General features: G+C 36.8%; 4 protein-coding genes and 1 long non-coding RNA gene across 5 annotated transcripts; 1 reads left to right on the forward strand and 4 right to left on the reverse strand.

The window, feature by feature from the left end:
• Positions 1-126: 126 nt before the first annotated feature.
• LOC111011450 (Rhodanese/Cell cycle control phosphatase superfamily protein) lies at positions 127-2,189 on the reverse strand. The gene is made up of 6 exons (XM_022285202.2): positions 1,919-2,189; positions 1,750-1,796; positions 1,394-1,486; positions 1,129-1,267; positions 938-1,040; positions 127-589 (listed from the first exon to the last, which is right to left on the reverse strand). The coding sequence occupies exons 1-6, from the start codon at positions 2,139-2,141 to the stop codon at positions 475-477; spliced, it is 720 nt and encodes a 239-aa protein (XP_022140894.1). The 5' UTR covers positions 2,142-2,189; the 3' UTR covers positions 127-474.
• A 146-nt stretch (positions 2,190-2,335) lies between these two features.
• On the forward strand, positions 2,336-3,302 carry LOC111011452 (uncharacterized). The gene is made up of 2 exons (XR_002601430.2): positions 2,336-2,484; positions 2,944-3,302. It is a non-coding gene; the product is annotated as an uncharacterized LOC111011452 (long non-coding RNA).
• A 460-nt stretch (positions 3,303-3,762) lies between these two features.
• Positions 3,763-6,110, reverse strand: LOC111011451 (uncharacterized). Its single transcript, XM_022285203.2, has 3 exons — positions 5,875-6,110; positions 4,426-4,585; positions 3,763-4,157 (listed from the first exon to the last, which is right to left on the reverse strand). The coding sequence occupies exons 1-3, from the start codon at positions 5,966-5,968 to the stop codon at positions 3,905-3,907; spliced, it is 507 nt and encodes a 168-aa protein (XP_022140895.1). The 5' UTR covers positions 5,969-6,110; the 3' UTR covers positions 3,763-3,904.
• A 662-nt stretch (positions 6,111-6,772) lies between these two features.
• Positions 6,773-19,632, reverse strand: LOC111011549 (neuroblastoma-amplified sequence protein). The gene is made up of 12 exons (XM_022285363.2): positions 19,474-19,632; positions 19,305-19,353; positions 18,582-18,755; positions 17,826-18,027; positions 17,494-17,714; positions 15,648-16,647; positions 14,326-15,299; positions 12,793-12,878; positions 12,321-12,680; positions 10,200-11,418; positions 9,810-10,075; positions 6,773-9,722 (listed from the first exon to the last, which is right to left on the reverse strand). The coding sequence occupies exons 1-12, from the start codon at positions 19,597-19,599 to the stop codon at positions 7,125-7,127; spliced, it is 7,275 nt and encodes a 2,424-aa protein (XP_022141055.1). The 5' UTR covers positions 19,600-19,632; the 3' UTR covers positions 6,773-7,124.
• A 1,409-nt stretch (positions 19,633-21,041) lies between these two features.
• Positions 21,042-24,278, reverse strand: LOC111011382 (oligopeptide transporter 6). The gene is made up of 6 exons (XM_022285107.2): positions 23,706-24,278; positions 23,298-23,395; positions 22,627-23,196; positions 22,194-22,452; positions 21,912-22,094; positions 21,042-21,827 (listed from the first exon to the last, which is right to left on the reverse strand). Exons 1-6 carry the CDS (start codon positions 24,195-24,197, stop codon positions 21,219-21,221), a joined length of 2,211 nt encoding a protein of 736 aa, XP_022140799.1. The 5' UTR covers positions 24,198-24,278; the 3' UTR covers positions 21,042-21,218.
• Positions 24,279-25,720: the final 1,442 nt, after the last annotated feature.

Genomic DNA, 25,720 nt, shown 5'->3' on the forward strand with positions numbered 1-25,720 from the left:
TAGCACGACGACAATAGGGGAAATTACTACACAATGTCCAAGTCTTGCTGTCCGATTTCGGTTTTGAAAATTAATAAGCAACTGTTTCGATGTTTGTTCGACTCATAGGATGCGCAGCCTTCTAGCTTATAGTAAGCTGTACTGATTTATTGATTTTAATAGAGTTAAATACATCAACTGGAAAGGATAATAGTCCCAGGCAAAGGTCATACATGCACATTCTTCATTACAAAACAAGCATCCAGAAGGGAGGGGGGATTCCATTCTAAAACATAATCTACTCTACTATACTGTCCATCTTATGAATGCATATTTAAAATGGTTCCTGGTTCAGCACACAGATGGTAAGATTGAAGGTTGGTGAAGCCGTCACACTCAACCCAAGCCAGCCTGTGCTTTTTTATGGCGTCTACCAAAAATGGCAAGCTACGGTTTACTTTCCAATGTTATTAGCAGAAAAATCTTGCAGATACCTTACTCTTCTGAAACTACAGGCAATCCTTCTTTGAACCAATTGTAGAGACCCCCTTCTAAGTGAAATACGTTGGTATAGCCATTGAGAACCAACAAGTAGGCTGCTATCAGTGACCTGTTCAAAGTAGCAGAAGTCGAAGCCTCATGTGAGAAACAGAAGGCACATGTGACTCCCAACATGAAGCGTGTAAGGATTGTAATGGATGAGTTGAAGCGATAATGGCTAATATGCAGATTCATCTTATTTATTCTCCATATTCTTTACTGGCTGCTTAGTTTCTTTGACCATAGAAAATAATCTTTGTTATTTGAACTGTTCTGTCCGTTAGATGGCATGTCAACGAGATGAAGAGTGATCCTTATGAAATTACGAAGAAATGTAATGCACATAATATATGCATATTGCTCTGAGGATTTGAGAAAGGGTATAAACTCAAAAAGTTACTATGTAGAGTTTCAGTACCTTGATTGTTGACCTTCTGGGAGGTTCTGGGTGGGTTTCATTGTCCCACCGGATGAGCATGCTACTATTATTTTGGCATTTTTATCTATTTTTGATTCTACACCTGTTGGAATAAACTACGGCGTTCACTTTTGATCCTGCATATCATTAAACAACATGGCGAGCAAAGAAAGTGTTCCCAAGTAACTTACTTTGCAAGAATTCTGGGTTTTCTTCTGTACCCGAAAAGATGCCAAAAAATGCAAATGCAGCTCTCCTGGCGATGTCCCATGCTGTCCACTCCTTTATAAGCCTGTAGATTTGCACATTAATGGCACCTGGTGGATGGCCCTACACCAAAACAGTGGAAAAAAGATATAACGTTACATTGACTGTTCTGGATTTGGAGGCAAATGCAAATCATCACACGTTAATCCACTGTCAGCTGATCGACCTTCAAACTGAAAATGAACTAACCTCTTTGAATTCTGCTTCTGGCCTTACATCAAGAATCACGAAGTTATTTTCCTTCTGAAGGCGCAGAGCTTCATTCGCGTCAACACTCCTTACCTGCAGTCAATAGCTCTATCGTGAGAATTTTAACTCTCCTGTTTTGCATCTTGAATAATACTTGTTGGGGTCCAACTTCACTTCACAAATATTCAGGCTTTGTTACGCCCAAAAATCGGTCTTTCTGATATACTTTTGGATGCATTTTGTGACGAAAACTTGAGCGATGTCTCTCCGCGTAGTTTAAGGACAATAAACTGAACACTCATCCAATTTATATATACTCCGAAGTTATAGAGAGAGAGAGAGAGAGAGACTCGTACCCTTTTCTGCAGCAGAACTTCCCTCTTCACCTTCCAATCCTCTTCAGCTGAATCCTCCAGATAGAAGAGAATAAACCCACTTTTATACAAATGGATTAAAATTAAAAGATTGGAACTTTGAAAAGAAGCCACTGGCTGATTAAATATTAGATCAAGTAGAAGAGAATACCTGGTGTTTTTGCTTGTTTTGTTGCTGCACCAAGGATTATGAGGCTCCTTGGATTGGTCTGAGGGGCAAATTTTTGCTTTGCATGTCTGAATGATCCAACTGTGGGGCGATAGGAACTTGGGTCATAAAGAAATTTTGAGGAGAGTACAAGAGGTGAGATTTGGACAGTAGGATGTAAAGAAGATGAAGATGAAGTCAGGGTCAGTGAGGCGAAAGCAGCCATATTTTAGAGCTTCCAGTTCCTCCAGCAAAATCAGTTAAAAAAAACTGTTCAGCATTTAATGTCGATGCTTTTATATAATTGGGAACTGCTAGATATTTGGGAGCTGGTGGGGCAGGTGATTGTGGATATTTAGATTTCCCATAATCTGGGTTTGTGGTGGATATTTTACTTGGTCTATTCCGATATAGATTTCTATCATCCTCAACTTTTCGGCCTTTTTTATATTTACATTACAAGTTCTAGCAACTTTATTGAATGTTTCTGAGCTGTTTGTAATTTACTCAAAGACCCCCGTTTTAGTTTGAGGAGGCACTGAGCAGAAGGGCAGACTCGTCTTTCTGAGGTAGATGCCCAATTGTTATTATGCACACAAAAAAAAAAAAAAAAACATTTACAGCTACCTGACTTCAAGCGTCCAGTTTCGGTTTTACCACAACTGCGGTTTTTTGCCCAACTTGCTCATAGTACAGGTTCAAATCCACCAACAATCTTGAGAAATCCAGAGTAATCTTATGTAATCTTGTGGGGAGACATGTTTTTCATCTCGTCAAGATAGTTAAACATTCTTTTTTTAACTGCATGAATCATCTTAATTACGATGTAGAGCAAGACATTTGTCCAGCTTGCTCATAGTACAGGTTCAAATCCAGAGAAATCAAGAATAATCTTATGTGATATTGTGGGGAGATATGTTTTTCATCTCGCCAAGATGGTTAAACATTCTTTTTTTAACTGCATGAATCATCTTAATTACTCTAAATATCGATGGAGGAACTGATCCAAGTTGCTTACCTTTGCTTAGCGTCCAGGTGAGATGATGTCAAACAAGCCAAGATCAGAAGCCATGAACTCCAGCACCCGTACAAGCCAAAGGAGAAAAAAACTGTATTTTTCTGCAGATTTTGGTGTAGGCTTTAGAATTTAGTTTCGAACTGTAAGCATTATTATCACGAATGACAATAGGTTTAGAAAACTTGATAATTGTAAAGATAAGGGTTTCATCTTGCTCACTAGTCAAGGCCTTCCACTTGGAAAGACTTGAGCTTTTGAGTTGGAAAATCAGGCAGTATCAACATGATGTTAATCCATCATTCAATTGCAACTTGGAAGCTCCAGTTTGCAATTCTCATCTCATGCTTCAATGATCTCTCTGATTGTCAACCTGGTTTTATCTAACATCAAATCCAAGTAAGCAAATACTCTACATTTTATTTCTTGTTTTTCTCTTTCACTCCTTTTGAAGTTTGTATCTTTGAACAATTTTGTTCCTTTTCGTCTAACAATGAAAGTTCGTATCTTGTTCAAAAAATCCGAGTAAGCAAAGAAAATAGTCTCGGATTTAAACATCAATTCCACCTACAACTACAAGCTATAACTTTTATATAGAGTTATAAAAAACCAGAAACCAGCACAACACACCAGAAAAGTTCTTATTGGATTATGGTTCCAGTTAAGAGGCATGGCCACAAGAAACCAGAAAAAAGTCCCAATAAAGTGGCTACCTACGAGATGTGGAATTAGCCCTTCTGCTTTTTCAAGTATGCAGGGTAATGCTGAAAGTCAAGTGGTAGTTTCAGACTGCCGGTGTGAGGCTTTGGTTCGAGGTCTCAAAACTAGGTGCTTGAAGAAGATGAACTTATTTATGGCTTTCAAAGAACATTAGATTAGATGTACATACTACTTTTACCAGAATTCGATGTCAACATACACATAAATAAAGATTATACATAAAATTCACATAATTTTGCTGACCGAAGGAAGCTTCACAGGACCCTGCTACGCTTTGCATCTGTTGAAGCAACTTCCAAATCCCCAATGAAGAACAGGATTCTATCCAGAATTCCTCGACAGGATTTGTCTTCTTCGAGAATTCCTTCTGATAGGAACTCTCTTTTTGAACTCAAAGGAAGAAAGTTATTCTGCCCATTCTTCTGTCTTCTTGAACCTAGGTGCCTTTGGATCTCACCTTGGTGAATGAGATAGTAGTCATTCCCTTCTCGGATTATTCTTAGGCCCCTGGTTACAGTTGCTATGTCATATGAAGCACAAATAAACATATAATCTAATCATAATTCAAATCTCTTCTCTAACGTTATATTATCAAACATGGTTTTTCTAGTCAAAACATAACTTGTGAGCTAGCAGGATCATATAGCTACAGTTCAGTAAATGCTAACTTGTCCATGAATTCAGGAAATCACAATGGGTGTGTTTGCAATCAGATATATCCTACATTGAAGTACGTCTCCTTAAATTGAGTGATAAGAAGAAAAATATGACTCACAATCCAAACCGATCACATCGATCTTGCACCTCATATGCATCCTTCCATGACTTTGAGCCGATAGGATGATAGAATGCAGCATGGTCTTCCCCCCACCTCTCCTTGAATAAGCTTGACCACAAGAGATTGTCTGAAGCTAAGGAGTTCCACTTCCAGCAAACTTCAAGCAGCAGGTTGCAGCGTTAATAGCTAATAGCCAATTGAGGCAATAAATCAATAGAGGGTGAGGCAATAAAGATTAAATATAGCTTTTAGTCCTACATTTCAGTTATTTATCCATTTGTCTTGGTCCCCGACTTCAATAATATTAAAAAACTACCCTGAGAATTTCAACTCTTTTTTCCCCCTTCAGAAGTTTGTTGGTCCTCTCATCTTAATAGAGTAGTAACAAGGAAGGCAAGGGATGTTCCCCATTATCTTACGTCTATTTTATCTCTCAACTCTTTCAGCACATTAGAGAATCTTTTCCCATTTGACACCTACCACATTAAAAGGTCCTTTCCCCACCTCCTCTACTTGTTTATCTAGGTTGAAGGGGAAAGCCCCCTTTAACTAAGGGATAACCCATCTAAGTTAGAAAGGCTGAACTTCCCTCTTCATCTGGGCTTCCGTTCAATCAGAGGAATTTTTCTCCATTAGGTCTCTATCAACTCTGATCTCAAGTCGGTACCATTACGGTTGTTCACTCTCATGAAATTTACCATTATCGGTTCTTCCCACCAACCCATATCGGTAAAGTATAAAGAGAGAGTTGAGGGGGTTAAAGGGATCAGCGAAGGTAATATAAATTATTTTATATTTCATATTTATTTGCTAAACTTACAATTCAGTTTGTTGATTGGCGGATATTTTAGATGGAGGCATTATGTGGAAACAAATAAAAGTTCAAAATACTTTAATCACAGTTTAAACTAGGGGAACATATGAATAGTCTATCAAAGATTTTAACCAAGACATTCATCGTGGAGAAGATTTGCAGTTTTACCAAATACCATTTGTGTCTTTATGTATCAACAGGACAACATTTATTTGACACAAGTTAGCACGAATGCACCATTAATTAGTTGTAAATCATAATAAAACATCTATATATTGGTCGTGTCTGAAGTATGAACGGTTAATCTCCCAGCAACATGTTGCATTCCAAGCCGTTGATAAAGTCAATTGAGAAGACGCAAACATGAAGTCAAGATAGACAATTCATTGAAGAATTCAAAATACCATCTCAGATCTTTGGATCAGATACTTGACAGTAAAGAACATAATTTTTCTGGGTTTATCAATTATCTGACGGAAACTAGTACATAACTCCTCCAGCGAGAGATCGCAAATTTCAAGCTAAAATCTAGCGGATTGCCCAGTGTATAGCTAAAAAAAGGTCCGTTCTGAATGTAATTCAAGAAAGAAACGTCAAACGTGAATTTAATTTAGAGATAATATGTTGCTGACCTTGTAGTGCAGTAGCGAGGTTCTGTGAATCCAACAAACAAAATATCTTAAGGCAGACTTCCGCGGGCAATCTTTCCATCTTCAGATCGATCATATAAATGCTCAATTTCTTGTCAAACAATTACTTCGCAACCGGAATTAGGACGAAATAGAGAGAGAGAGAGCGAGAGGCGAAGAGCTTTTGATGTTCATTCTGGGTACAGTCTACGGGTCGATTTCCATTTTTTATTTTATTTTATTATTCTATGGCGGACAATCAAGATTATTGTAATAACAGAAGGCGTCAAATAAAGGCAATCAATGTTTCTTGAGAGTATATAAAAGTTGGATACTCGCTTTTTCATCCACTGATTACAATAAACAGAACACGTGCTTAGAAGAGATCGAGAGTATTCTGCAAAAGTGGTAATTCAGAGATTGGGTCAGATGAGATCCGTCTCTCACCTATTTTTACCGCGAAATGTTTATTTGGGATTCTTTTTTAATCATTACCGCCAAAATTGAAAATAGATAAATTATTAAATAGGAGGATATGCGGTCGGGTTCGGGTAGGACCCGACCATTATTGTGAGATCTAATGGACCCGAGATCGACGAAGCCCACAAACCATTATTGGCCCAAAATCTATCCAACTGCTTGTTTGCACATAGTTTCAAAAAAATTGAATTTCATTTCTTAAAATATTAGTAATTATCTATTTATTTAACAATAATTATAAATATAAAACTCCATAAATTATAATTCTTAAGTCTTAAAGTGCCCTCCTTTCCCCCCTGCACACCCCCTTGGGCCCTACTGATTACTCCACCCTGAAATCTCTCTCGATCCTTTTATTATTGATGGATATTAGCGTGTTTACCATCATTTAAGGACTAAAAATACGTGACCAATCTTAATATAACTCAACTAATTAAAATATGCATACATTCTCGATCTAAAGTTAGGAAGTTCGAATCTCCATCCTATATGTTGTTAGGACTCGTAATAAAGAGCCGTGAAACCAAAACCACCTATACATACGTTCAGCCCATAACTAGCCCGATATATTAACACAGCCCGAACAGTGAAAAAGAGGGATTTACACATAACTAACCTATATCACATATTTTTCTGTATTTGGAAACCAAATGCCTAATGTACAACTCACTCTGTTCAACTAAAATAAAAATCTTATAAGCTCAATGACAGTGAAACTAAAACAAACCTTCGCTTAATCCCAATTCGTGTTGCCTAACTTGTAAGAAATCATCTCAATTTCGAGAAAGCAACAACAATGCCGTTTCGATTAGGCTTCCCAGCTTCTCTCTCAAGCTGGAAACAGTGTATCTCAAAATTTCATGCACCAATTCACCAGATTCATCATTCTGTACTGCGTGGAGCTCCCTCTTCAAATATTGACGAAGACTAGCCTCTGCAACGTTCAAAAGACACACAGAAGTATTTGTGTGCATAAATTTTGTAACCATAAGTGCAGCAAGAACAGATTGATCAGCCTTTACAAGCTCTGATATGAAGATGGGGAAGGCAATCTTCCTGAAAAGCTGCAAGTCCCTCCTATTGTTATCACTTGCGCTCCTCCCCTTCTGTTTGAGGTATGCTAATTGGTCCTCTTGAAAGCGACGAGAAAATTTTCCCACCAGATAACAGAGATAGGAGAAAGTGCTATCATAAGAAGAATCGAGGACAATTCTCAATACAAATCCAGAGGATAATATAAGCAATAAAATTTCAGGGTCTCCGCCCAAGTCATCTGAGATTCCATCTCGCTTCAATTTGCTTTCAACTGCATTCAGACACTGCAATTTTAATGCTTCATAAGGCAACAGCATCGCCACCTCCAAAGCCACAAAACAATCTTTCTCGTTCAAAATGTGGCTCAGAGCTTTGGCATCATTTTCATCAAGCAATATCCAACTAGATTTTGACAAAGACTCGTCAACAAATCTTAGCACATCCTTAGGCCGAGAAAGAGAAACAAGTTTCTTGAAAATTTCTGTCCAGCAGACATGTAAAGGGTTAAGTGAAGGGGAAGTCTCTCTCCCTTTACTCTCTGCCAGTTCTGCTTCCTGAAAACTTTCCCAGCCTTCATCCCAACCATCTACACTCCAGTCATTTCCTCCACCGACTGATGCAGAGGCTTCAGCTTCATCTCTCTCAATCAGGAAAAGTCCTTCCCATTCTGCCAGAATGGCCAGCAAAATATCTGCATGAATATCTGTAGTTGCAGCTACACACAATTCTTTGAAGCAAGTAACCGTAGTCTCAATACTCGAAAGGTTGTCGGATGTGACTTCTAAGCTGGGTGAGATTTTCGCTACAAGTTGAGTTGACTTTAGGGCAACTAAAGTACTCGTAAACCTGCTAGAAGTATCTTTATCATCTAATGTTGATGGAATAGTTGTTGTTTCACTCTCCTTAGTTGTATACTGGAGCTGGTCCCAGCCTTCCCAAGGTGGAACATTATACTGTATATCGGATGAGAAACCTTTGATATTTCTACCTGTGATGTACTGCATAAGTTCTAATACATAGACACGAACAGAGCTGGGTAATTGCAGATCATCAGAGAACTCTGCCATTCTTTCCCAAACTGTACGTCTGGTACTCCTTAAATTCTCCAGATCACCTTCTAATCTACTAAGGGATGATAATAGATGGTGCAAATTCTGGTGCTCATGGGAGTAATTGGCCAAGTCTAGTAGAACAGGCTCCAAAATGTTCAGGTAAAGACGAGGAAGATCCCGGATCTCAATCTCTGTGCCTAAAGTCAAAGTAGCGGGATATAGTGATATTGCCTCAGAAAACACCTGTTCCACGGCTCCAAAAGCACAGCGAGAAAAAACCATAGCTCTGCACAAAACAAAAGCTCTGAAAGCAGAATCATCTAGCAATCCATAAGTAGCATAGTTTACAATGGTGTTCCAACCCTCGCTTGGCGAGACACTATCCTCTATAACCAATCTAATAAGAACCTTTAGACAAATCTTTAAGCACTCGGGATTAAACTTCAAACATTCACCTCTGGTTTCAATCTCTCTTATTTCATCTACCAATCTAATATAAAAATTCAAAAGGATGATGAGGCACTCCTGCCACGCCGAGTTATCGGGTATATCTCCATAGTTACTATACAGAGGTAATATTACAGTGAAATACTGCTTCATAACATCCAAAGCATCTGAATGCGACAACAATCTAATATAAGTAGAGCTCAAGTCATAACTTTGCTCAAGTTGACTCACAGCAGACTGAAAGTTCTCCGGGCTTTTATTCTTCAAATCAGTTCTTATTCTAGTCTCCAGGGTCGTTAATAGCTTAAAGATGTAGTGTTTATAAATGTCCTGAGAACATATGAGACCCTCAGGTACTGGATCAGAATAGATACCAGCAAGGGTCTCTACCAACTGTGCCAAAGCTTCTACATTACCATCATCAACATGCAAGGAGATTTCACTACTGAAGTGTTGAAAATTCAGCCCACTTAATCCAGCAATATTTTTGAAGTTAAGATTCTTTATGACGGCAACTCGTCTGCATTCTTGCTCAACAATCTTATAAAAACGAGCCAAGCTGAAATTGGATGCATATACTTCGTCAGGTTGTGTCTTTTGTGGTAACCCACCAGCCTTTTCCAGCTTCAAGTAGCAGTCAGAGAGCAATCCATATATACAATGTAGCCGCAACTTATCGGTCCCATCAATAGCTGGATACACAACTGTGGAAATAATTTCAATGGTTTCTGCAGCACAACCAATAATCTCCTCTCTGAATTCTGAGATTTCAACCATAATATCCTCGTTATTCCAAACCTCTGAAACAAGGATAGAACATAGATATTTTAGTAGCACCTGTATGAAAATTTATTTGTGGTTAAAATTACACAATTGTCTTCTATACTTGCACTTTAAAATATCAAATGTAGCAAACCTGAATACCTCAGTGCGATTCATGCCATAGGTATTAGCTAAATGTAGAATATCCTTCAAAATATGTTTCTTCTCCAAATTTACTGATTCAATTAGGGACAGAACAACACTCTCAATGTAATAACGATCTCCAGATAAAAAGCGTGACGTTTCAACTCCAGGAATAATATTCTCCAATGTTCTAGAATGATCAGCAACACGTTTCTGTTCTTCTAACTTCAGTTTCCACTCCCGCCAAAACGTTGATTCCACTGTGTTAGTTTTTCTACTTTGATCTGAAAATAATAAAAACATGAAAGAAGTTTTCACCACATTCAAAACTCATATAGGGGTGGCCTTTAAATAAAATATCCACCAAAAAAGTGTGAAAAAAATAATATAAAAAGCAAAGCCAATCACCAGAACTAAAACTGTTCTTGTCTTTAAACTTTTCAAGAAGCAGCTGCCTCCTCTGAGCTGGACTATTGCACTCAACTCCAGAGTCGTGCAACAAACAATACGTCATTCCCACGGCCATTATGCTGCAGGCTTCTTGGTAGTCTTCCCTTGTCCTTAATTGCTCTTCAAAAACTTCAACCCCATTAAAAGCGTCCACAAGATTCAACAACAGCATACAGCCAATTAAATCTGCCTCCTTCATAGGAGATTCCATAACAGATTTTGCGAGAGATGTGACCAAGCTGTCTTTAGGAACAATCCCATTCCTAGCTAACCATGACAAAATTGTAACAATAGCTTGCGTTCTTAAACTCGAGTATTGTGTTCCAGGATGTAATTCCTTAATTTCTGCATTCTTACTCAGTTCAAGCAACCTAGGGAGTTGCAAATAAGTAAATGACAAAATTTTTCCATTCTCTCTCAGAAATGTTCTCAATTTAGTCCTATTTTCTACGGGCAAGTCTTTTGCAACAAAAAATAGGATATGCATTATACCATCTAAAAGAGATTCTTGACCACCCATGCTGACACCTTCAACTAGTTCAACACAATCTTTGAAGTCGCCAATATTTTGAATACCGTTTCCTTGAAGCGAGGAAAGCAAAGAATTTTGTATTGGAAGATCCAAACAGTCTGTCCCAGACATCATCAATAATTTCTTGCACTGCCCTTGCATATCAAGTTCTTTCCATGCATGGAGGAGTTCAGAAATTGATTCCTCATCGCAATGGCTCAAAGCAAAACCTAGTAGATGCTTTCGAGAATTAATATCCATATTCTCAAGGGAAGGACCCCTTGCTATTGCAGCACACAAATCCCAAACGGAACCATGCCCTTTCTTTGTTAAACTGAGGCAGAGATCAAATGCCAATTGCAGATCACCAGCAACTGCAGCTTCTCTAGCAATAGCTTCTTCAACTTCTGATATCTCTGTTGGAGAGCTCAATCCAAGAAGCTTGCCAACCTGAATGAGTTCATCAACATGTATATAAGCTCCAGTCTGACTTGAAATCACCATTTTTATGATGTCCATTGGATCTTTTATTTGTCTGAATTGCATGGGCAAAAGAGTCACTCCAAGGCTTGGTAGTAACTCTATGAGTGCATCAATAATATCAACCTCTGCTTTCACATGTCTACTACTTGGAAATATGTTGAGACACTCTTTCGCCTTCCAGACCTGTAAATAGATTTACCGATGCTATCATCAAACTTGTCTGCACTACTAGGCAGGGGTAATCCATAAGCAAACTACTTGCTAGTTTAGAGTTAGAACTCAAGTTTACTTCGTTTAGTGCACTAGTTATTGTAAAGTTGATTTTTGCATTCTTATCCTTGACTTATTTCAGGTGTATTAGTTATAAGCAATCCCTCCTAAGCGAGACAGGAGATAATAGATTAATTGCCTAGTTCACTTAAAAATATAAGAGCTACCATAACTGCTGGAATTCATCCAATTAGATAAAATCATCCATAAAAAACATTGTCAAATGTTCATAAGAGTAATACTATAAATAATCAGATCTAATATCTTAATCATCAATGTTCCTTGTGTTAACATTATGTAATTAAGTTCGCTGGGCTTCCATGGTGTAAGATGTCATTTTAGTGATGAATTTGAAATACTGTACAATGTCAACTAACACATAATTATGTAGGTAGTGACATGACAAAAGGTTGAAGCTCCGTTCAAGTATTTTGGAAAATTAGACACAAATTGAAGTTCAAAAGAAGAAAATGATAGGCCCCCAATTGGAAGGTGTATTCTAGAACGAGGCAACAAGGGCGAGAGCAGCTGACGTAAGGGGCTAATGTAAGGGGATGTGAGGTTTTATGTTAGAGATGTGAGGGCCGGGTTAGTTAGATGGGCAAATTGGTATTATGTAGTGCAGGATATATCTCGGCTAGCAGAAGGGGTAAGGGTATCTTTTTGCTTGTTTTGGTAAGTAATAGTGTGGAGAGGATAGGGAGCTCTCAAATCCTTCCTTGGCCCTTGTAATTTCCTAGAATCGAAGTTCCATTAGACAATTAAAAAATCTCAGCTACACATTATAACTGATAATTAAAATTATGGAAACTTACTTCTGGGCCATTAAGACTTGAAGCAGCGAAAAAATACTCTCTAGCAGCTTGAATGACAAGATTTTCTGCCTTCTCTACTGCCAAAGTAACCGAGCTTGTACCTTTTAAGTAGTTCCTTGCCAGCGAAAATTTCCCAGCCTTTAGCAGTCCCCGACAGAATTCTATCAACAAGTACTCCAGCTCCAGAAAAGGAAATGCCTTCTCCCTCAGACACTGCATGTCACGCCACATACTCGCCCAATCATTATCTGATCGGCTGGACTGTCGACGAATAAACTTTGAGAGTATAAGGCGCAGGATTTGTTTTACACCTTTACCATCATCTTGAGCTTCTAAGAAAAAATGCATTGGCTTTGGGACCTGTTACATTAGGAAGCAAATTGGATATAGTTGAATTCAAAATTTAGAAAGAAAATAGTAAAGAATTAGTTTTAAAGAACTAGTCTTGACTGGTTAAGAGAAGTCTACCAACCTGGTAAAATGACAAAAGCCTTCCTGCTTCAACATGGCCTTCTGCCAGCTTGAGTCTTCTTTTCAAGTCCTCGGGAAATTTGGTGTCTGAAGATTTTGAGTATAAACCATCGCAATTCAGAGATTACCAATAACAGTGTAGTAAAATAATAGCAGCGGCAAGACAAATGATTAATGTAGAATATTATGGTGCAAATTAGATAGCTTTAAAGTATAGGAAAGCATTGCATCAGCCTCACATAACAATTGTGGACCATATCTTATTCTTTGACTGGCATGGCTGTAAAGTCATTTAAGTGAAACAACAGACTCTTCAATAGTAAAGCTAGATCTATAGATATATTTTGGACCAGATTCTTTTGGTTGGGTTCTCATGTTGTACATTTTGTACTCCTTTCAAATATTACAGCCTATCTATTTTTATGCCAATTCGAAGAGGTTCTGTAACTTCCTTGGCTGGTGTTTAGCTTTCCTTCCCTTTTAGAATTTCATATCTTATCTGAAATGAATCGTGTTTCTCATTAAAATAAATAAATAAATTACAGAGGGAAAATTGGGTTGCGGATTGGGGTCAATGCTGCCATTTACATACTAGGGCACGCCCTTGGGAGATAATCCAAGGAATATGGAGTTTTTAAGACCGTTTGAAGAAAGACTCGTGAGCAAATTAAGAAGGTAGGAACCAAGTGTTTGTCAAAAGGGAGAATACCAAGACTCTCTAACTTGATATAGGGAGCTTGTCAACATATTTTATGTTAGTCTTTGAATTACCGAGCAAAGTAGCATCCAACTTTGAAAAGAAAGTCAGAAATCAAGACAAAGTAATTTGAACCACCTGGTGAATTGGAAAATAAACTTCATTTGAAAAATGCTAACAGATACTAACAGCCGGAAATAATATGACTCAATTATTACCTGGTTCAAAGGGAAAGCTAAGATCCTCTGGATGAATGCAGCCAAAGCATTCGTATGGCCATTGGTTTAGAAAGGAACTTTTGGATATTCAGTGAGAAGGAAATGGAGTGGAGGGAGGTTTATAACCTAGCTAAGTATCATTGCTCCACTTGTTGATCTCTAACATTTTTTTGTACTTACACAGTTAACACTCCCTTCGTAACTAACTCTAACTGGGGTGCTTTCCGAAAACTCCTAAGATGCAGATCAAAAGTTTTTATGTAACTTTTCTCAGTGAAAAGTGTCACCTATTAAAAAATTAAATTAAAATGAAGAAAGTGATAGGGCTAAGACTCGACAGAGCTGTGGGACTCAACTCATTTAGTGAGCTACCATTGGAGTACTCTTTCTACTTATTTTTATAATTATATAGCTTCATTTTTATAGATACTAGCTGGAATCTTTTTTTTCTGTGAGCTCCCTCAGTTTTTCTTGTATTGGTTCGTACTTTCCAACTATTAAATGAAAAGGCAGCGTTTCATACAAAAATGGAAAAAAGAATATATATATATATATATATATATATATATATAAACTTGCACAACCGAATAACAAAATGATGCCTATAAAGTTAAATCACCTTGCACTTGAGGGAGTATTGATAAAATGCCTGCCATAGTACTCCATCTATCAGTTACTGTAGACAAATATATGCACTGCAATGCACAGTCCACGGCTTCAATCTCACTTCCAAAAAAATCACTAGTTTCAAAGTCTCTGCACCCTTCTTCAATGACCAACAGGCATATGTCCAACTTATTCTCCAAAGCTATTTCCTTCATCCATTTAAACAGAAATGACTCAGTTGTATCGTGGTTTTCCAAAAGGTCAGACTCTTTTAGCCAATCTTTAGGAATTGAGGTCCTATCAATTGATCTTTTTCTCATGAACGGAACTGCCTTTTCAATTAACCTTCTGATTATATTTTCCTCCTTTATACCCTTCAGCATCAATTTAAATTTATCATAAGAAGACAAACGTTCCCAAGAAACAAGATTAATGCAGATATTATCATCGCCTCCTTCAGAATAAATTATCTGGTGCAAGTAACTGACATCCTCATAAAACTCTTGTAGTTCATGAATACCTTTTTGATTAGCAGAATCAAGCAAGCAGAGACAATTGTCAAGCTGTCCACTAAAAGTATCAATGTCTCTAGCTCTTTTCATGTACCACATGGCAAGTTCACTAATTGAAGGCCAGACAAGTCCTAGTTGTTTCTTGACAATAGGTTCAGTTTTAATCTGTGAACTAAGCTCATGACTTTCAGGTAATTTCATTATAAAGTTTAACATCTTCTCACATTCAACCCAGTCCTCTTCCCTCACTGCAATGCTAGTAGGAGGAGATCTTCCCGGAAGAAGCTGCATATAACTCTGCACAGGAACTGTTTCGGGAATAGCAGATAAAATTTCTAACAAGAAAGGATTCATAGAATATGTATGGCGCTTGAACAAGAGGTTTAAGGCCCCAATTTTTCCATTTTCGGCAAGATTGACTGCAGCATCCTTGATAGGCTTCATACGGAAGTCACTGTATTCCTGCACAGAAAACCTGACGAAACTGTGTTGTCAAACTGCTAGTCAAAGTTACAAAAACAATGAAGCTTCAAGAAGAACCCAACACAGACATACAGTAGAAATGACTCGCAAAATCTTATAACGTTCAAAAGTATAACCCATTTCAGTGACTAATCATCCCTTCTTTCTCATAATAATCATGAAAAATCGGTTATGTAACAACATTATTTCATATCCACCAATCTATAAGTATACATGAATGCTATATCTACTTATCTACTAATTGGTAAGAGACACTCTTTTCAGTCAAAAGCAATGTAATAAGGCTTAATGTCAATGTTCAATGTAGAATAATATTAAAATATTTCTCAAAGCATAATACCTGCCCATATTTATGCCAAGATATGTTTCCAGTCTGTCCTTGAATTGCAATAACCGAAGTCTAGCCAAGCGAAAATTCCATGTATCACTGCTTTCAAGATCTTCTACTTCAAAAAACTGGTAATGGTTAGTTAGTTTCAATGCATAATCAAGCATTGCCTTTACAGCATCTTCTGTTGGTCCAACTTTTTCTATACATTCAGAAAGAATGAAAATTTGATCCTTTATCTTTGACAGATATGCATTTATATCATTAATTCCTTGATCAGAATGCAACCACTGTGACTTCAGAATGTCATCTTTATCCAATCCATAGCAATCAGCAAAATTCAAGGCATCTTGATACTTCTCATTTCTAATTAAGATATTGTACATTTCAAAAACAGATCTCTGCGTCAGTGATAGCAAGCTCCATTGCAGCCGAGATATGTCAAAATTATTAATTGACCCTTCCATCATATTATCCATGTGATGCAAGTCAATATCTTCCTTATATTTAGCTGGATCTGATATCCCTTTATTTTCTGAACACTCTAAAAGAAAAATTTGGCCTTCTAACAGCTGTATCCTTTCTATGATAGGCCTGGAAAATACAGGACTGTCCTCCTGAACTTTTATACCACTGAGGATGTCAAGCATAGCAACAAGACCATTTCTCCTTGCAATTGTAAGTATATGATCAGACCACCATGTAAAATCCAAAATGTCACTTAGAATCTTGTTTACTCCATTTAATATATCATTTGTCGCCTGAGAGTCATGTTTCTGTGGAGAAGAAAAGCTAGAAATGGTAAAGTTCTCCCTATCCAGATTAAAAATGTACAATTTTCCAGTCACATCTAGAGTGGCAATGAATTGTGCCTTTGGTGAAACTTGCAGCTTTGAATATGAAGTTCGACCTTCATATCCTTTTGGTACAGAGTATAAACCGTCAAACTGAATCGAACATAATGGCTCCAAATCTAATATCCCACCACGCCAAAGAGAAAGATAACAGGATCCTGGAAAAATAAAACATTAATAATAACTAAAACATCATGCTGTCTGATTACACTTTAATACAGGATTTATAGGATGCAGACAGCTGTCCCACTTCATAACAGGAAGACGTATTACAAGGGAAGTGAAGAGATATACTAGGAAACCATAGTCACAATAAGCAACAAAAAAGGAGATTTCAAAGATCCAGAGTAGGAAGAGAGAGAGCGAGAGAGAGAACTTTGAACAAGAAAATACTGAGGTTTTATTAGAGTTTATCACAAAGTCTAATAAAAAAAGAGTCAATAATGAAGGCTGGCAGATGAAATTGGTTTGCAGGAATTGGCACCATGGAGAAGACTAGAACCTTCTTTCGTGTACCAAATTCGAATAAGGAGAACAATATAAGGCAGAGAACCAGGAAGGGTCTACGACTCTCACATAAAGCAGACAACCCTCTACTATGGGGAACCGAAATTATTAGGTCCAAAAGTGGTAGGCTTATTTTTACACTAATACAAACATGTAAAAGTAGTATGAAAAGTAATCACACAAAGACAAGAAGAAAGAATGAAAATTTTTAACTCCCTCTCAATAGAATGTTTTTGTATTGCAGTTATCAGAAAAAATAGGGCAGCACAAATAGATAAACGTAATGGTTCACTTTTCCACAAGAAATTATAAAAGAGTATTTTTATCACTAGAAGTAATCCTAGTGATCAATCTGATCGTACTGATATTCTACAATGTTGAAATAAAAGTAGTGTTTAGATTATATCTTATTATTTCCTTTCTCAACTTCCATGATGGCGGCTAATAAATTAAGCATAAATTGTCAATTCAAGAATTCAAGATTTGTGATACCGTACCAGACTTTCTACTGGAAGGTATAGCGGCGCTAAAACTACCAATGACGACAAACAAAGAAAGGTCAGAATAATAATCGAAGCAGAAAACTCTGTTTGGAAATTGGATCTTTGGAGTCAACCCACTGTTTGAGGAGTGTGCAGAGGAAAAAGATATATTTGGCTCTTTACTGATCTCTATATGACGAATGGAGCCATCTGATGCAACAATGATGAAGCTACACCTGGAATATAGAAGTAGATTTAAGTGTTGATCAAAAAATGAAACTAGAAATCCCAAATAAATACTACACAAACAGGAACTTCACTGTAGGAAATACTGGATAATTGCTTACAAGTAAGATCTTCGAGTATCAGAATCCTCCTTTCCAACCAAGCCTATTATAGGCAGAGAAAACTTTAATTGCCTCCTTGGAAGTCTTGCTATTTCTTCACCATTTGATTTGATAAAATATATAGTATCAGTATCGTCAGTGACTCCAAGAACATTGCAACTGTCGGACCAAGCTCCCATAGTGAATGAAGTAACATTGGCGTCTGATGCATGGAAAAGTGCAAATAATGTTTTATTTTTCTATCTGATTGTGCAACTATCCACTATACCAATGAAAGACACTATCCTAATAAAAATGGATAGAACCGATTCTTCGATCAATCCTAAATCTTAAACAAGATAAACCAAACTAATTTTTTTATTTATTATATTTTACTCTTTGGCAATAAAACCTATAGTTATTATTAAATTTATTGCCAGAAAAGGTATCTCAGATAAGAAACCTTTAACATAGTAATGATCTGAAATTAGGTTTAAGTTTATGTAAGAATAAACTACAGTGGGCATAGAAACCTACTGCATCTAGGAATGTTTTAATAATTAAATTGAAAATGGAAATAAAATAAAAATAAAACGAGAAAAAGACAGGATAAAAGAATGCATAATACATTCATAGATATTTTACTTGATGGGTAATTGAAATTGAATAGCCTATCCTTTACAAGATAGATAGTTATACTGAATTGAATTTGAAAATTTTTAAAAGCAGTTTTATTTCAAAAGGCTTTGCGAGAAATCATCAAAAGAAAAATAATACCAATAAAAATTCCAAATGGATCCAAGTAGTCATCTTCCTTCCGCAATATTGTTATCTGATTTCCAGCAGCCACCGCCACACGTTCCCCACTTGAAGAAATAAATAATGATACTGATCTTCCTATTCTCAGCGGTTTGTTAGATCCAATCCATTTATCCCAAAGTCTGCCAGCCACTTCACATATCGGGATAAAGGTAAGAATAAATTCATAGAATGTCTCACAAGAATGTATATCTAGATGCTCAAACTTCAAGGAAAAATGAAGAATCACGATCTTGGAATGAAGTGAATAGAAGATCACAAGCACTTACAAAATATACACCCTTCAATAATAGCTTCCGACTTTTATAGGTACCAAAGTCGGAATATGACAAGAAATATCATAATCATTTCCAAAAACAATTCTTAAACATCTTAACTCAAATTGATCCCATGTTCTGAAAGACAATATTATGACCATGGTTGATAGTGCACAGAAACGAATTCATCCGAACGAAACAACTGACTAGAGTTCAACTGACAAGCCATTAGGCAATCACAGCCGCAGCTCAAGAATAATTAATTGCATCATAATTGAACAGTATAAGCTTTAGAAAAACAATAGATTGCCTTTTCTCAAGCGTCGCAAATCAGTTGAGCAACATGCCAAATTGTTGAGAGAGAAATAAAATCACTCGGCTAGCAATTAAATCCGAAAAGAAGCTGCAAATAAATGCAACATACCTCCAATACGAAACAGAGATAGGAAGCTCCCTTTAGCACCCTCGTTCGCCTAAATGCAACCAAAGAAATACAGAAACATAATTTGAAGCAAGAAAAACGAATTGAAGTTTACATAATTGAGCTTAAACACTTCAGCTCAGGAGCGCGAGGAACAGAGTTAAGTACAGACCTGCTGAGGAGGATAATTGGGACGGAACGGTCTGGAGGCGTGACGACGCGTTTCGAAAAGTACTTTCCGTTCAGGCTCCTCCATGGCCAAATTTGCGTTTTCTCTCTCTCCGGAGATCGTAGACATTCAGAGAGAGAGACAGAGGGAGAGAGAGACAGCGGGGGGAGAGAGGACCAGATGAACCGAATTGGGCCTCATTGTGCTAAGCGAACTGGGCCTTATTGGGCTAAAAGAAGTCAGGTAAATTACGGTCTCCGTGGACTCCTAAAACAGATTGAACCAAATTGGGTCAGTTGGTTTAAAGGAGGTAACAAATGGTCTCTGTGGGCTACTGAAACTGGGCCCAATCAAATATTTCCCACCATCTTGGATTCAGCAGACCGAAATTTTTGCAGAAATCATGCCCAATTATCCATTTTGAAGGTTTAAAAAATTGTTTTTTTTTCCGAGCCCGACGAATTGGAGGTATAAAAATTTGAATGTCCAACCTGGCGAACTGAAACATTTTAGTAGCCAGAGAAAAAGAAAGCAAAAGCGATTTCCGTAGTAGCGGCGAGCAAAATGGGAGCAGCCTAAACCGTGAAAACGGGGTTGTGGGAGAGCAATACAAGCGTCGTGCTGCTAGGCGAAGCGGTGGAGTGCTGCACCCTAGATGGCGAGAGTCCAGTAGTCGAAAGCATCACTAGCTTACGCTCTGACCCGAGTAGCATGGGGCACGTAGAATCCCGTGTGAATCAGCAAGGACCATCTTGCAAGGCTAAATACTCCTAGGTGACCGATAGTGAGACTTACGGAAATGAGTAAATGTCAATTACTATTGAGTTTAAAATTTTAATATTTCAATAAAGTAATTATTAATATATTAAAAATTTTAATTGTCAACAAATTGGTTATACATATATATTCGATAGAAAGGCAGAATGTTTGAATCTTCAACTCTACATATTAAATTGAAAAAAAAGCATCATTCTGCATGATTTATTTGTAACCAAGTTTAGAATATATGATTTCATAAAGTATATTTTTTTTTGTCAAATTAAGGAAACTATTTTTTATTTTTTTACCCTTTTTCTTTTAAAGTGCAATTAAGCGTGGATAAGATATGAAGTTTAAAAAAAGTACCAGGCAATTTTGAGTGGGTTTTCCTCGTATCGCAATAGCTTCATTTAACACATTTTAACAGTAATAAACAAATGCAAAATAAAATTATTTGAAATGAGAGATATATATTAACATCACCCTTTAGTTGACAAGGGGAATTCAATGGTCAAATTTTTCAACTTGTATGGTAATTGGTAATGAATATTCCATATGCTTAATCAGAGCTTTGTAATTTCATCTTTTTTCTCTTGCCATTAATAACGAGCTGCAATCAAATCTAACAAAACTGAGAAACTATTAATTAACTTATCCCAAATTGTTTCCCAAGTTGGATCTGTGGCCAATCTAACTTGTAACAAATCAAATCAAACTGGTTCATGGTTCTCGGTTCCCAGTTCGTTTCATAATTGAGTATTTTTGTACTGTTTTCAAATAAAGGATCCCAAGGACAGTTTTGTAAGTTTAAATTCTGCATTAATGATAATCTGGATGTATTAAAGAATAAGGATCGTTACAAGAATCATCAAAGAAAATCATAGATCCAAATGATATATTTACAGCAGAGGCATGGGAGAGCTATCTAACAAGAAAATAAAAAAAAGGAGTTTATAAACACTTGCTAGTTGCTAAGCTAAGAAATTAGATCAGATAATTGGGCAGCCATCAACCATAACTCCTCTAGCAGTTGGGCAAGCGGCCAAGGGGCATCCATCCGTGTTGTTTCCCCACCACTCAATTCCCTTTGATCCCAATGTCAGAAATATCAATATTGTCATGAAGGCCGTTCCCGCGTCTAGGCCACCAGAGAGGATGTAATTGTAGCGCTTCCACCACTCGGTCTTGTATCTAAAAATTAAAAATCCAAACAGAAAGCCGCATATGAGCCAACTAGTGAAATTCACAGCGCTAGCTGGCGGCATCATCGCTGTGGCGCCCAACAAAACAGGCATGTGGATGAAGCGAATCCATGAATGCTTGGGGAACATCTTGTGTGCAATACATACAAGCAAAGGAGCAATGGCTCCACCAATAAAGAACCAATTCACAGCTCCATATTCTCCTAAGTTCCCGAATATTCTGCGAGGCCCAACAAGCCCCCAAATAACTGAAGCATCGAAGAACACGCGATCCATCGGGCAAGTCCAAGGACTGTTTGATGGCAGCAAGTTGGTGTCACAAAGGTTTTGAATTGAACCCATTAACCACCAAGCAGTTGAAATGTATACTATCACGGCTATAATTGTTCCCACCATCTGCCACATAAAGTTGATTCATTATGAGGAACGAGACACTTAGCATACTTTATTTCATGCTGTATTACCAAAATTAAAATTCACCTGGGCCATGAACATTGCCCTCGGTGGGATCTTCATGTAGTGACCAAGTTTGAAATCAGATACAAATGTAAGAGCTTGTGTCATGCTAATATATCCAAACACCTTGAAACACATGTTGGCAACCGGGCGCTCGGGATATGCATAACCAATGATGTACTCTGTTATAATATTCAAACCTGGTGCCTGCAAATCAGAAAGACATTAAATTTAACATAACTAAGCTTCCTCTTGAAACCAAAGAGATTTGTAGTTTGAATTTTAATTGTTGTACCATGGCTTTACCTGGTTTGTGGTTGCAGCAATGATGCCGATGGGGAGAGTGAAGAAGAAAGCAATCGCACAAGCTAACAGAACACCCCACCAAGGCAATTGAAGAGAGTCATTGTAATATTGACAAGCAAAAACAGAGAGACCAATGCTCAACACAAGGATGATGAGGAACCACCATGTGGGTACTTGTTTGTAGGCTTTCATAAGCCTAGTATGTATGTCCATTTTCCTCTTCCCTCCAAAGGCACTTCTGCTTTGGTTCCACAGCTCCCTGAGTAATATAAACATGAATCAATTACCACTTTGTTATACACTTTTTTTGGTATGTTTTTTATTTTGTTTCTATTAAAACACATTTGAATTCTTAACCAAATTTAAAATAATAGAAACAAGTTTTTAAAAAGTAGATAACAAAATGATAAATGAAGCGTGGTTGAGAATTTACCTTCCATTGAAGAGAAAGACATGAACAAGTGTAGCAGAAAGTGTGGCAAATCCAAGTCCATAGGTCATTGCAAAGAAGGTACTGAGATTTACTGGCCCAGTTGTGCGGTAAACACCTCGATCAAGATGGAAATTTGAATTTACAATGCTTGAGATGTTGTACTTCAGGCCATTCGACATGAAAAGGTTGCTTGAATATATAGGAAACTTCTTTGCTCCATAAACATCGAACCAGTAGCAAAGGGGTGTCATCACATACGTAACAAGGAAGAATCCCACACCAATATTGGCAGTGGCAAACCAAGGACTAGCTAGGGGACTTCCAAGGTAAGACGAAATTGTGGTCCAATCTATTCCGAATGCACCGATTCCAAGGCCGCGCGTGCCAGAACCCAGTTGATGAAGTAAAACTGATTTGGAATTAAACCAACACATCCAAGAGAAAGAGGTGAGCATAAAGAAAAGGTAGCCAGGAAGAACATAGTAAGCAAAGCTGCAGATCATTGCTAAAATGAAGAATTGTGTAATAGTGGTGCCACGTTTCGGTCTCTTCTCCTTCTCATGAAGAGCCCTACAATTCCCAAAGTTCCTCCCGTCAGCATACAGAGAATAAGAGCTTTATTCAACTAAAATCGAATTACTCAAAAAGAGCATTAGATAAGAAGACATCACCTAAACAACGAAACCTGCACCAGATTAGATGGCCACCACATCTCCCCCGGCTCAACTAGATATTTCCTAAAGATTCCAGCCCAGCCAAATCCAAGAATCTAAAAAACAAAGGACATAGATTATTAACATCAGATTACAGATATTGGCTATTGTATAACGTTCTTCACAATGAAAAAACATCCATGTTTTCTTGACTATGAACCCTAAGAGGATGGCAATTTTGAGATTGGTGAAACAGAACAAACAATAAAATAAAAAATGCGAATGTCAGCTCGATTCTAATCTGGTATCTTGTGATAGAGTGACTAACTCAAATTTATAACTCAAAAACTGGTGTTAACAAGAATTAAACAGATAAGAGAAAGAGCAATTGGAAAATTGAATGAAAATAGAAGGGAGGAGGAAAACCTGAGTTGTGAGCATAATAAGCAGGGCAGGAACAAAAGTAAGCTGTCTCTTGTAGAGGAGCTTAACAGCAGTCAAAATATGAGTTGCATAAACAGAACCAGCACCAGAATTGGCAAAAATAGTAATGAGAACGTGTTCCTTAATATTGAAGGGTCCAGGATTCATGGTGAACTCAAGGTGCGTGCCCTTGAAAAAAGGTCTCGTCGGAAGTGTCTTGGCCATCAAGTGACCAATGGGCACCACAGCAATCTGCGCGGCAATTGAAGAAACCGACAGGGGATTGGATCTGTACCAGAAGAATTGATTCACAAATGAGAGTATCACGCATGATGCAATCCCCAAAACCCACATCCTAAATGTGAGAACCGGCAAGTTTGGGTCGTCGGTCTTGGGGACTGTAATATCCACTTGCTTGATGCAGCATTCGTCGTCGACTGCGGTGGCGGCAGCCGGCGGGTCCGCGCTCTGAATCTCCGATACGCTAGTCACCATGGTATGTGTAGTGAGTTTTAGAAGAGTTTTGTTTTGTTGTGTGAGGCGAGTGAGTGAGACTGTGCACTGGGTTTCGCTTTTTATAGAGAATTCTATCAGAACGTATAATTTAAGGAATTCGTATGGAAATAGGAGTTCGGTGGGATTGGGATTGGGATTGGGATTCCTAATATCTCTCCTAATTAGTTTTGAGGATTAACTTTTTATTTGTTTTAAACAATAATAATTGTTTTTTTATTTATCTCGTTGCAAACAGTGGGCACAAACATTCGTCCAAAATCTGAAATGGGAAAATATGTTTCTTTCTTTTTTTCTATAACCAGATTATTTACTCGGAATTTGGGGGATTGTTTTTTAAAATGTTTTATGAATTATATTTTTCAAATTATTATGCGTATTTGTAATTTTAAACAATGTTCGATTTTTTTGTTTCAATTTCCATAAATAGGAAAAGGAAAAGTAGCTTCAAGTTGAAGATAAGTTATATGATTATTTTTTTCCTTGAAATGTGTCCTTCCCAACTCCCAATTACACACCATATTTCTAGAGAATTCAAAAGGAATCTTCCGCACATTACACAATACAAGGATTCCGGACTTTTTTGAAATAGCAGGTCATTTTAAAAAAAAAAAAAAATTAAAAATAAGTTAATAAGTGAAAAGTACTTCTAAAATTATTTAGCAAAATCAGGTAATGAACTTACTTTTTTTCCTCTCTGGTAGAAACGGACCGTTAATGGCCCGTTATAGATTTTTTTTTTCATTTTAATTTTTTAATCTGCCTATCCAATTCAATTAATTTTGTTTTATTTTTTTATTTTAACTTTTTCTTTAGGTTTTTTCCTTTTATTTTATATATATTTTTTAACTTCAATGCGTCTATGTTTTATTTTTCATTATTATATTTTTTTAAACTTTGCTTAAATGCATTTCATAAAAGTAGTTTTAGACCTAATACATTAAGAAAAGTTGAAAAAAAACTATTTAATAATCTATTTTTTCAAATAAGTTGTGGATAGCCCCCATAAAATTAATCTTTCTTTAGAAAAATATGGTTTGTTATATATTTTTTCAGATAAAGTGTGGACCCTAGAAAATCAATATCTTCAAACAATTAAAATTTTAAGCAAAATATTTAAAAATAAACTAAAATTTTAAAGTAAATATTATCCTTATAAGAAAAATATTTAAAAAGTTGAGAATATATGAAACTTATCAAATATTTCAAATAAGTATTAAAACCTTAAAATGGTTTTTATAATAACAAACAAAAAATAATTCTATACGTGTATATATTTTTAATGGCCTACTATTTCAAACAGATTTGTTTCCCTCTCTTAATAAATAAATAAAATTTGAATATAAATTTACAGAACGATTTTTCTCAAACATACAATTAACTCTTTTTTAGTCAATGAAATAAACAAGATGTCTTAACCATTGCATTAATAAACTTTAACTTAAGTGAAACCGAATGCTATTTTATTTGTCCCTCATAATCATTCCCACTTATTAAATTTGATT

The sequence above is a fragment of the Momordica charantia genome (genome assembly GCF_013281855.1).
Source record: "Momordica charantia cultivar OHB3-1 chromosome 10 unlocalized genomic scaffold, Mcharantia_2.0 BLBB01000010.1, whole genome shotgun sequence".
Classification (NCBI taxonomy): Eukaryota; Viridiplantae; Streptophyta; class Magnoliopsida; order Cucurbitales; family Cucurbitaceae; genus Momordica; species Momordica charantia.

Bases quoted from the DNA above. Each gene is read 5' to 3' on its own strand.
- LOC111011450 (XM_022285202.2), bottom strand. From the start codon at position 2,141: ATGGCTGCTTTCGCCTCACTGACCCTGACTTCATCTTCATCTTCTTTA. The intron at 1,268-1,393 runs GTTAGTTCATTT...GTTTTGGTGTAG, and splicing joins CAGAAGCAGAATTCAAAGAG to GGCCATCCACCAGGTGCCAT. The intron at 590-937 runs GTACTGAAACTC...TACTTTGAACAG, and splicing joins CCAGAAGGTCAACAATCAAG to GTCACTGATAGCAGCCTACT.
- LOC111011382 (XM_022285107.2), bottom strand. From the start codon at position 24,197: ATGGTGACTAGCGTATCGGAGATTCAGAGCGCGGACCCGCCGGCTGCC. The intron at 23,396-23,705 runs GTTTTCCTCCTC...TTTGTTTTTTAG, and splicing joins TTATTATGCTCACAACTCAG to ATTCTTGGATTTGGCTGGGC. The intron at 21,828-21,911 runs GTGAATTTTAAT...TTTATGTGGCAG, and splicing joins GGGCAATGTTCATGGCCCAG to ATGGTGGGAACAATTATAGC.
- LOC111011549 (XM_022285363.2), bottom strand. From the start codon at position 19,599: ATGTCTACGATCTCCGGAGAGAGAGAAAACGCAAATTTGGCCATGGAG. The intron at 19,354-19,473 runs GTCTGTACTTAA...GGTTGCATTTAG, and splicing joins CCAATTATCCTCCTCAGCAG to GCGAACGAGGGTGCTAAAGG. The intron at 16,648-17,493 runs GTACGGTATCAC...TTATTTTTCCAG, and splicing joins ACCTTCCAGTAGAAAGTCTG to GATCCTGTTATCTTTCTCTT.
- LOC111011451 (XM_022285203.2), bottom strand. From the start codon at position 5,968: ATGATCGATCTGAAGATGGAAAGATTGCCCGCGGAAGTCTGCCTTAAG. The intron at 4,586-5,874 runs GTCAGCAACATA...TGCTGCTTGAAG, and splicing joins CCTCGCTACTGCACTACAAG to TTTGCTGGAAGTGGAACTCC. The intron at 4,158-4,425 runs GTGAGTCATATT...AACTGTAACCAG, and splicing joins CGATGTGATCGGTTTGGATT to GGGCCTAAGAATAATCCGAG.